The sequence below is a fragment of the Poecilia formosa genome, unplaced genomic scaffold (genome assembly GCF_000485575.1).
Source record: "Poecilia formosa unplaced genomic scaffold, Poecilia_formosa-5.1.2 Scaffold151, whole genome shotgun sequence".
Classification (NCBI taxonomy): Eukaryota; Metazoa; Chordata; class Actinopteri; order Cyprinodontiformes; family Poeciliidae; genus Poecilia; species Poecilia formosa.
Window position 1 is genome coordinate 1,352,855 of NW_006800090.1, and position 10,899 is coordinate 1,363,753.

Here is a 10,899-nt window from a genome sequence, read left to right on the forward strand (position 1 = left end):
AATAAATGAATGTGATTTTGATGTAGTACTATAAATGTGCCGAAAATGTTCTAAGTTGAGGATGAAAAATTATGAGAATGATAGTAATTATAAGATATTTACATATGTATTGCACTGATCCTTAAATATTTTGTGCATTAACACAAAGACATATCAGCAAGAAGGTTAAAGCTTGAGCCCAAATGGGTTCTACAAACAGAAAATGACTCGGAGCATTTCTCTCAAAATTAGCTGCAAATTAGCTTAACGACAATAAAGTCAGTCTGAAGTGGTGATCGCCACAAAGTGTGTGTGAGTAAACTGACTCAGGTACAGCAGTGGTTTCACTGGGAATGGGTCAAAAATCCAACAAACTATTGTAAGAAGCTTTGGGAAATACGTACAAAAGAAAACCAATTCCAAACAGGGAAGAGTGTGCACACTTCTGAATTCAAATAATGATAATAAAATATTCAATTGTAACTGAACTCAAACATAAAATGTTATTTTTTTGTATGTACTAAATGTCTGGTTTCAACTGGATTGAAGTTGTCAATCTAATCCCTTTTAAATACATAAACCTAAATACAAAGTGCAACTGATTATCAGTAAAGGCCACAAATTAAAAATAAATGTCAGTCTTTGAATGTTTCAAGGAGCTGCTGCACCCTCAGAGGTTGGCTGCATGGTTTGATCTTTTTAAGCTTGTTTTCATCAGTTTCCACTGCTCCCATGGTACTCGGTACGTTCCTCTAACACAGACTGCAGGCTGTGAAGGCTACGTGGCAGAGCCCAGGCTTCAGGATTGTACTGTAAACCCAACAAGCAGAGCTGTTTGTATGCTGGTCCTGAAGGCGCTGCCTCCTACTGTAGCAGCAGTTTGTTGCCTTTATTGGCTCCCTGTATGAGGTGTACTTCGCCTAACGACTCGACTTTCCTTCATGTTGTTCCATATAAAAGATGCATGTAGAAGAAAGAAATTTTCAAAGCAGGAGTTATCAGTGCAAAACTTTTTTTTTTGTATCTTCGTGAAGGGATTACATAGCTTTCAAATCCTCAGAAGAGGATAACAATTGAGTGATTCGGCTGCAGACTCATTAAACCAAGTTTGAAAGTTTCAAACATGGTGCAAAAACTACTTGGATATTCTTGTGTTATAATATTTGTCTCTCATTTATTCAGTGATCTGATGCAAGACTGAAGTTGTTTAAGAAATATTTTTATTCTTTGTTGTGAATTTCTGCAAAACTTATACATTCAAAAGTAAGAATCTCAAGTACAAACAGTATTTTCTCTTATTTATTGCTATTTATGTATCTATAGGAGCATGCCAAGAATACCTGAAATACATTCTTGCTTTTTTTGCCACAACAATTCAAGTGCATGCTTAATAACTTCTTAACTTATCTCAAAACATTATGTCAAATTAACTCTAAAATCACCCCAAATTTCATCCCAGTAAGGAAGAAAACTGTGAGCTTCAGCTTCTCCAGGAAGAGAGTCGAGCTGCTCACCTTTCCTAATTACAGGATTGCTGCTGATTGGATGTTTGTCAGCACAGGAGCCAATCCTGCAGAGCCTGGCAGCGTGTTTTAGCCTTATGACATGCCTTTTTGAGTCTTTTAATGACCAAGGGAGGCTCCTTAAAAATGTTTCCCTGCTTGTCCGGCTCATACTGGGGAGCAGAGAGCTTCAGGGTTCAGACATCTTGGAGAAGCAACCCCTCCCTCCAGAGAGACGCGCTGGATCTCGAGGTGATCTTAGGAGGACAAATCCACTGCACCTTTGCAGGTAAGTAGTTATTTCTACATTTTCTTAGAGAGACTGCTGGGAACTTTCACAATTTTTAAAAAGGGCAAAACTTAAAAAGATTCACAAGCCAGAGTAAAACTATTCATCTTAGTGAGAGTGGCAGCTGTAATTCATCAGCCATCTGTGCAGCTTTTGGTGGTTTGATTGTTGAGTTCAGTCGCTGTATTTGATATTCTGATTATTTTCCATAATCCCTCTAAAGCTCTATTAGTGCATGTCCTCAATCCTCTCTATTGTCTCTGCATCAGCCAGTTAAATAAAACCCATCACTTTGTTCTGAAAGCATTGTGTAATCAAGGATTTCCATTCCTAGCAGGCAGATGAAAAACTCTTCACAGAAAAGAAAATGAGAAGATCAATCCAAGTCGAGTTGCATTGTAATGTGTTACATATAGCACCGCCTAATGTTAATACTGTGGCAACTCTGAGTATTGTTCCCCGTCTGTTCCTACAGGAAGCACAGAAAATGGCACGACCATCACTCATCCTCACAGGACTCCTGTTAGCAATTGTCTTATTACCAGGTGAGATGCAAATGACAAGTTTACAATGCCACTTTTTCTAATTTCTGTTATTTATCATAGCTTTCAACCATTTGTCTGTAAAGTAAAATATGGAAACATAAACTACTTTGAAAAGTACCAAAAAGTTATTAAATGATGCAGCAATTAAAAGCTAAGCTATAATAACTAAGAAGACCTTAGGTAACGTACTGAACATATAACATTGTGACAAATTAGCATTCTTCTCAAAATCTGCTATTTTAAGAAAATCCAAATACATTTTAATTACTTTACGTAATAGTAAGTAGGATTATATTCATGTTGTTTTAGAAACATAATAAACAACATATGATGGAGAACTCATAATTGTTTACATGATATTTATCATTTTTAGTCAAGAATATAAACATGTGCATGTAACCAGTAAAAAATCTGATGACTTGGCATAAGTGTCCCATTTGTCAGTGACATATTTTAAAGACTAACTAAATTAAATAATGGAAGATGGAGGAAAGGTGAGTCCTGAGGGTGGCGATGACCTTGAGAAATGGGACTCAGTCTAAATGTCCTTTACATAACAGGTAAAAATGCACTTAGTCCAGTTATAAAGAGTAATAGTTGATTCCAACAATAGAGCATTGATGTCAATGTCTGAAATTGTTTCTTCTGCAACACAAAAACGACTGTGCCTCCTTTAAAATGACTACAATTAACTGATAAATTGCTTCTGGGGTGAGCTAGCATGATTTTTTACTTTACAGTGACTTCTGTTGAGAGGCAGTTGGATAAATTTATTTCTGGACAAGGATATGTTTTTCTTTTGGAAAGTAAAACATCTCGTTAAGATTGTGTTTTTTGGTAGCTTTTAGAGATAAAAATATACATACACAACTGGACATTGGGTAATAATCAGCTGACTTGGCTGTTTTTCTTATCACCATAAATGTCTCCATAAAACCCCAGCAGATCAGAAGACACCCAGACTGCCCCCCCCCCCACTAGCTACATTTACAGTGCATGAATAATTGGTCTGTGTGAGGGCCAACTCTTTGTAGTTTTACAGGTAAACTTTGAGGAGGCCTCCAGCGGGGGCATAAACACCACCATTTTAGTTCAAAGCTAAGCGACACAACGTGCTTTAGGCTGGATGGCGGAGTGGACGAGGAGGGGGCAGAGAGGTGGAGGGTGTTTAATTTGCAGGATGCTGCCTGCATCGGGGCGCCAGCGCTCCAGCACCTGTCGCTTTTCACCCGCCGGCTTATTAGCAGCTCAGCATTTTCCCTGATGTTGAGAGAAAGCCCAACATCTGTTCCCAGTTAGCAAGCGTTGCTGCTGCTAATGTGGCTCCTGTTTGTGTCTTTACAGAGTTTCTGGGGGCCGTTCCAGTGGGGCAGGACAAGCAGGAGGAAGGTGAGGGTTTGTCTGACGTGGCATGGAAAACTCAAGGGTTTCAAAATGTTCAATTAGTAAATGTATCGGAAGAAAAAAAAAAAGCATTAAATTCACTTTTCAGCATGCATGAACCTCATGCAGTTCACAGCTGATTTACATAGTTTAGGTGAAGCCATATGGGTAATTATATTCAAATTAGGTTTTCATTTGGTGAGCTTTGTCTTTGTTATTTAATATGAACAATCAAAAGTGTCCTTGTTCGAGATTAACTTGAACTAATCTGAAATATGTTCCTTAATATGAAAACCGCTGTTCTTATTTTTTAATTTAAAGCTGAAATAAACTTTTTTTTTAATGTAGAAAGAGATGGTTCTAAATTCAAGTGTCATTTTTGTGATTGCAATAAAAATTTTGGATTTAGGTTTCATATATCTTAAAATTTCATTGCAGTATTACTTTAAGAGTAGGATTTAATGCAAGTAAATTCAGTTAAAAAAATAAATAACGTTATAAAAAGTTGATCTTCACTATAGGAACAATTTGATCTTTTGGGCCGTTGGTATAAAAGTGAAAAGGTCTTAAAATAGTGAGATTTACAACACACAAAATGCTCAAAATAATTTACAGCACAACATTTAAAGGTGTGTTTAAAAATAAACAAGAGTAATAACAATATAAAAACATTTAATTCTCAAAGCACTTACAACCACTAATCTACATATCTAGCATATGCGATGAAAACAACAAACTCCTGTACTTTTTTGTACTGTGTATGTTAGATTTAAAATATAAAAGCAGAAAGCAAAGAAATGAAAATACCACAGACAAAGCATTACTGGAGAATATAATATAATTGTGATAAGTCAGAGATTTAAGGTGTGCAATGAAACTGAATACTCCAGACTGGTAGAACGTATCAAGCGCTCCGAGTTTGTGAAAATGTTTTCACAGAAATAAAATTGACATAATGGTGCAAACGTAAAATTGTAAGAGAAATGGTTTTCAGCCTCAGAAAAGAACATTAAATTTGATCTAAATGAGAAAAGTTTATTTATAAGTTTTATTTACCAGTTTCTGTGACTTTCAGAAAAAAAAATCACTGTTTCTTAGATTCTGTAATTGTATTTCAACTTAACTAAAAAGAGTTTAGCCAGATAGAGGATGGATTAAATTTAAAATGGGAAATAACAGTTTCTGTACAAAATCTACAGAAACTCATTATCTGATGTAGCCTGATAAGGTACAGATGTAGAAGAATATACCACGTCATCTTCAGCATAAAACCAAACATTTACATTAGAAATGTAACCAATGGGTTGACCAAGAACTCATCCTTAGCTTAGTTGAGCATGGTGTAACCAATAATTTCTTAAACTAGTCATTAAGAATTAGTTTTGTATAAATAATAGGCCAGTGAAGCTTCTTTCAACTTGATTTTGTGTTTAGTACCAATCTGTGCTCAGTCTATCTTACATGGAAACACAAATATATGAGCAGCTAATGTAAGATAATATGACAATAACATCACAAAATGACATAAAACACATCCTTAACAAGTTCAACAAGATTATGCAAAGTTATTTTGGCTGCAAGTACCCATAGATTGTCTTGAGTTACTTTCAGGACAAACTGTGGCAATCCTAGTTAAGATTAGTTTATTTTCTTTGTTGTTTCTTCCTGCAGCAGCTGCAGTATCTGATAATGTGAAAGCAGAGGCCATGACCAACTTGAAAAAGCTGGTTCGCAACAGAAGGAATGTCCCCGTCGTGGCTGTGCCCCAGTTCAAACGTATGCCCGACTTCTGGGGATGGTACAAATACTTTATGGACACCCACAACCAGGAGGGGGTGAGTGGAGCTTGTTTCACATCATTTATTCATTTTTATGCCAGTCATGATTACGAAGCTCCTCATTTTTTCCTTAAAACAATCCATCAGATTGCATTATGCTGTTGTATTAAAATACCTTTTTCCCCATTGACTGCATTAAATAAATAATTTCAGGCAGTAAGAATATTGGATTGTTTTTCCTCAATGTTCATCTTCAGTTCAGATGACAACAATGAATGATTTATTGCTCAGATCTTGGTTGCATAAAAGTATTAATATGCCTTTACCTTCTTTAAATATTTAGATATTTTTCAGTGCTTTATGCCCAGGACATTTATGTTGTTTAAGTCCGGCTCATTTCCTGCTTCAAATACAGAACAGGCTAAAAATGGCCTTGGATTTTAAGCTTTTGATTATGTATTAATTATTTTAAATCCAATTTCAGAGGCTTGTAAATTGTTTGAACCATCATTATGCTAATTTCAGCTGCTTTCGCCCCCGTTCAGGTGGAGGACTTGGATCGTCTGTATCTGGCCTATTTGCAAAATAAGCACAGGTCCGAGGAGGCGCCCAACTTCAACCACTACCTCAAACACCTCAGTGAAATATACAGAACCTGTGCTGAGTCCAATGACCCAGAATGCATTGCAGAGTTTACCAGCAAACCCAAAGCTGCAGTGGTCATGCCTGCCCCTTTCAAGGCTGCTTCCATTAGGACATGTGACCCTTACCTTGACCCCTACTGCCTCTACCCCCTTTCCTCCAAGGCTCCTGAACAGGCTCCAGCTAAGGTACCAGCTCCCATCCTCGCCCCTGTGCTGCCCATGAAGAGCCCCAGTGGTTACTACCATTATGGTCCAGTCTTGGAGCCTTTCCTGAGCCATGAGCAGCAGTCTGAGCTGCTCAGGATCTGCCATCCTGAAGATGTGGAATGCCTGCAGTACCACCTGAGAGCAGCGTTTGGGTACCGCCCTGTGCTGGGTCCGGCTCCATCCTATTCTGCCCTCAATTGCGACCCCAAGGACCCGTACTGCAAGCCCTCTTTGGTGCAAAAGGCCCCCAGTGGCTTCTACCACCTGATGTACTCTAGTTGTGATCCATCAGTGGATCCTCTTTGTGCCAGTAAAGCTGCTCCTGCTTCCTTTGCAGCCGGGGAGGCAACTACAGAGCAGCACTGCAACCCTCTCTTTGATGCGGGCTGCAACCCTCTTAGCGCTACAAGGGTCGCTAGCCTCACCAAACCCGTCCTGGAGTACGCCCCCAAACATGCACTTCCTGCGGCGCCTCTGACTTGTGACCCACGAACCAACCCGTACTGCATACTGGCAGCTGCTGCCGCCCTGCGCAGGCCCCCTCCACAGCTCCCCGAGCACCAGGTCTGAACCCAAAGTCCTCTTCTTAGGTTTGAATTACTTCTTTTTGACTAGTCCTCTATAGTCATGCTAACATATGACTTATTAAAATCTGTAGTAAAATGAAATGGGTGTTGAATAATGCTTTAATTCCTTTCTTTAGTCATAAATCTGCTTTGCATTTGTTTTGAAACACACACACACAAACCAAAAAATCAACCAGGTCCGCTACCAGCTTGGTGTCCGCGGCAAGACCAAGGAAGGCTACGACTGCTATATGCACTATGACAAGGACTGCAGCCCAGTCAAGTCTGGTTCTGAAGCTCCTGATGAACCCTTCTGCCACCCTTATGATCCCAGTTGTGCAAAGTTTGCTCCACCTGGCGGCATCGAGGCCCCAAAGCCTGGAAAGGACGGCATTATTCTTCCGGATCCTGACTGCGACCCCGAGTACGACTACAACTGCAGATTGCGCCGCGCCGAACCTGCCGCCTCTGCCGATGAGCCAATAGCTGATGAAGAAAATGGTGCAAAGGAAGCCGTTGTCCACCAATATGCTGTCCCAAGCTTTGAGGACTTCCTCCGGGGTGTCCTGAGCAAGCACAAGTAAATCTTTCCACCAGCTAGGCAGTCTTACAGGCGGGAATTAAGTTCATATGAACTTTGCAAGGCAGAACATTTTTATATTATCTTTAAGACCTTAGCAAGATTCAAAAACAAATCCCAAAATAATTCAGCTTCAAACAGCAAATTAGTCTTAATTTGGATTACTGTATGTCAAAGATTGAGCCAAACAACACATAGTGGCATTATGAGGAAATTGTTCATGTTTGGATCTTTGTAGAAAAGACATGTATGTATAGATGTGTAATAGAGCAGTAGAATTAGTCAAGTTGTGTCAATGGGAAAGATGTTGTACATTATCGACAATGTATTTAATGTTTTCTTCAGTCTTCAGTTACGTAAAAACTCATTAAACCTCACCTGCTCAGTTTCTATCATGTTCTTAATAAAAAAAGATTGACTAAAAAAGATGATTAGATTTAGTTTCTTGAAATTAATAAATCGTGTCACAGAAACATCTGTTCAGAAGCTAAAAATGAATGTTTAGGTATGGGCTAATATTTAACATATTTGACTCTGTTGCAGAGAGTTTATTTAGAGACTGTTTTTTCAAAACAGCGACTGCCAGCTGTTGTAGATAATGCCATTATATTCCTGAAGCAGATGGCGCGTCCTGTTGGGCTTTCACCATTTTATGTTCCAAATAACTTTAATAAAACAGCTCATTGTTGCATCTGAATAGTTAAGCAAAATGTTTATGTACATTTACTATATCATAGCCTCTAATAAGTTACAAAACTGCTAACATAATTCATTCAAATGTGTTGTATTATCTGCTGTACATATACATGCATCTTAGTGGGATTTTGTGACAGACCAACACAAAATAGTGCATATTTGTAAAGTGGAAGTCATTTTTTAAAGAAAATCCACTGCAACCATTTCTCTTTCAAAGACTCTAAATAAGTAAAAAGAGTCCAGGGGTAAACATTAATCACACACTTTGCTAGTGTGGCTTTTATGAAAGAACTGCCAGGAGAAATACTTTTGCAAGGCAGTGAAAATCAGAATCCATGCTTTTTGAATGTTTCACTGTCTGAAAAACTAAATTCCAACACTAAAATTGAGCATAAAAACAGTCATGGCCATGCAGCCGTCTTCCCGCTATAAGCTACAGCTGAGCTTGTAATTTTTACAATTCAGCTTTTCAGTTGCTTGTTCCCCGCAACAGTTTTTGAATACATTTTTCATACCGTATCAATTTCAAACAGTCTTCAAGGACAAAACGTACGAGTCGGTTTCCTCAGGCAAACAAACAAAAAGTACATCTAACCTCAAATCTAATATTATTTACAATTTTACCAACACTCTGGCACAATGGAAGCAGTTAAAGCTATGCGAGTATCTGGAAAATTAATTATGGGGATTTAATAACCTCATTAATTAATTAAAATCTAGGAAATCCTGCAACAAAAGGCGTAGAATGAAAAAAGAAACGTAGTGCAGGGAAAGCCACTTGCAAAGTTTGCATTAATAAGTTTGATGAACTGCTTGGAAATTACTTGATGTATTGCTTGAAACGATTGTAAGTCATTGCTGCGCAGTATTAACCTCTTGCATTGGTGTTGGAACATTCTCCTTTAGTGCCAAATTGCAGTGTAGTGGCTACAAGCATCACCTCTTAATAGTTTTTCTTCTTTAATGTAATCATGTAATGCTATAACATCAGTGGGAAATTTTAAACAATTGTCCTTTATTTAATATGTATGTATCAAACAGCGTCTGTGCTAAGGATGAAAGTTTATAAGCAGCTTACAACAAGATAAAATATCAAAATTGATCTGGCTATAGGACATTTTTACAATATTTATTAAATACCATAAGAATAATTGGAGACATTATAATCTGAATAACAACTGTGGGCTAATAAGGGCCAGATTTGGTTCCTTGTTATTGGTCAACATTATAAAGTTCCTGCATATTGAAGGCAAACATATCTGACAGTTTTAAAGACCCACAACCACTGAGAATAATGGCAACCTAAAGATGGAGGATCCTGAAATCCTCATATGTTGCTAACTCCAGTAAAGTGTCTCTTTTCATTAAAAAATGATCTTGTTGACAAAGTTACTTTACTTTTAATTCTGGATTCTAATTTTCAAAAGATTATGAGATCATCATTATCACATTTACCCCAACTTCTGCACATTTACGACACTTTGTGCAGCAAAACGGGGCAAATATTCTAAAGTTTGTCTCTGCAAGCTGTTAAAAACTGATGACCCAAGTAATCCTGAAACTTTTGTATTGTTCCAATAAATTAGATTTACTGTGCCGTTACTGGGCTGCGCCATGTAGAGCTACAGTTCCAGTTTGCTTTTTTTTTTTTTAAGTCTGAATTATGCGTCATTAAAATTTTATTTTTGCAATGCTTTAATAAAAAGCTATGGTAGTGTTCAGGTTAGGGTAAGAAATTACGTTAAAGATAAAGTTTTGCAAAAAAAGTGCTTATATCTCAAAGTGATATGCAGTACATTATAGTCACTCTGTAAGAGTTACATGGAAAAATAAATTAATACAAATATTTAAACCACTCCACAGAATTATGTTTTCTGAAATAGCAAAGATCTGGACGGGTTTGACATCCAGAGAGATGAAGAGTAGCAGGAGGATAAAACACTCTACAAGATTATTTCCACACTCCATCACCAGAGAAGATATTTGTTGTGATGTTTATGAGAATTTGTTGCCCAAAAGCCAAGAATGCCAGCAGGTTTAAAAAAACCTGAACTGTAATTCCTTCAGCACTGCATATATTGTTTTTCTTAGGGAAATGTTTACGCTGCTACTGTTTTTTTACTTCGAGGTTTGTTTGAATCTTGTCCAGTCTCTTTCTGTTGGTCTCCTACAATTACAATTCACAACTGTTGTCATCAAAACTTCAGCTGTACTTTATAACAGTAATATTGGTGACATGACGAAGCAATTTGACTGTCTTATCCATACACAATGAGACAATGACTTGTCATTCTGAGGTACTGACATGTTCATTGACACATTTATTCTTGAGAGACAAACTAAGGATTTTGAGAAAGAGACTGACTTTTGTGGGTAATTCATGCACCAAATCAACTGAGAAAACTGCAATTAGACTTTTTTTCCCCCAAAGAAACATTCAGTAGATGATTATATTTTTGTTTTTAGATAATTTTGGAACAGGAGACCTAATGTTTTCATGCAGCTTCCACCAGATGGTGATCTCAGAGTTCATGTTCTCTTGTCTACCATCTGTGTGACTAAATCTGGCACACCTTCACACTCTGATTCTCACGTCTGTTTTAATAAAAAAAACAAAAAAAAAACCTCAATCAGTAACCATCTTTCTTTTAATCAAGCGTTTTACGCAGCGCTGGTTGGATCATCAGAACGCCTCCTCAGCGATACGAGAGAAAAACATTTCATAATCCG

The 10,899-nt window shown here is 37.6% G+C and overlaps 1 protein-coding gene across 1 annotated transcript; it reads left to right on the forward strand.

The window, feature by feature from the left end:
• The first annotated feature begins 1,443 nt into the window (after positions 1-1,443).
• Positions 1,444-7,885, forward strand: and2 (actinodin2). The gene is made up of 6 exons (XM_007563830.2): positions 1,444-1,770; positions 2,246-2,315; positions 3,660-3,704; positions 5,370-5,533; positions 6,022-6,891; positions 7,091-7,885. Exons 2-6 carry the CDS (start codon positions 2,258-2,260, stop codon positions 7,475-7,477), a joined length of 1,524 nt encoding a protein of 507 aa, XP_007563892.1. The 5' UTR covers positions 1,444-1,770; positions 2,246-2,257; the 3' UTR covers positions 7,478-7,885.
• Positions 7,886-10,899: the final 3,014 nt, after the last annotated feature.

Coding starts and splice junctions, on each gene's coding strand:
- and2 (XM_007563830.2), top strand. CDS start 2,258: ATGGCACGACCATCACTCATCCTCACAGGACTCCTGTTAGCAATTGTC. Junction 2,316..3,659: donor AGCAATTGTCTTATTACCAG/GTGAGATGCAAA, acceptor GTGTCTTTACAG/AGTTTCTGGGGGCCGTTCCA. Junction 6,892..7,090: donor CACAGCTCCCCGAGCACCAG/GTCTGAACCCAA, acceptor AAAATCAACCAG/GTCCGCTACCAGCTTGGTGT.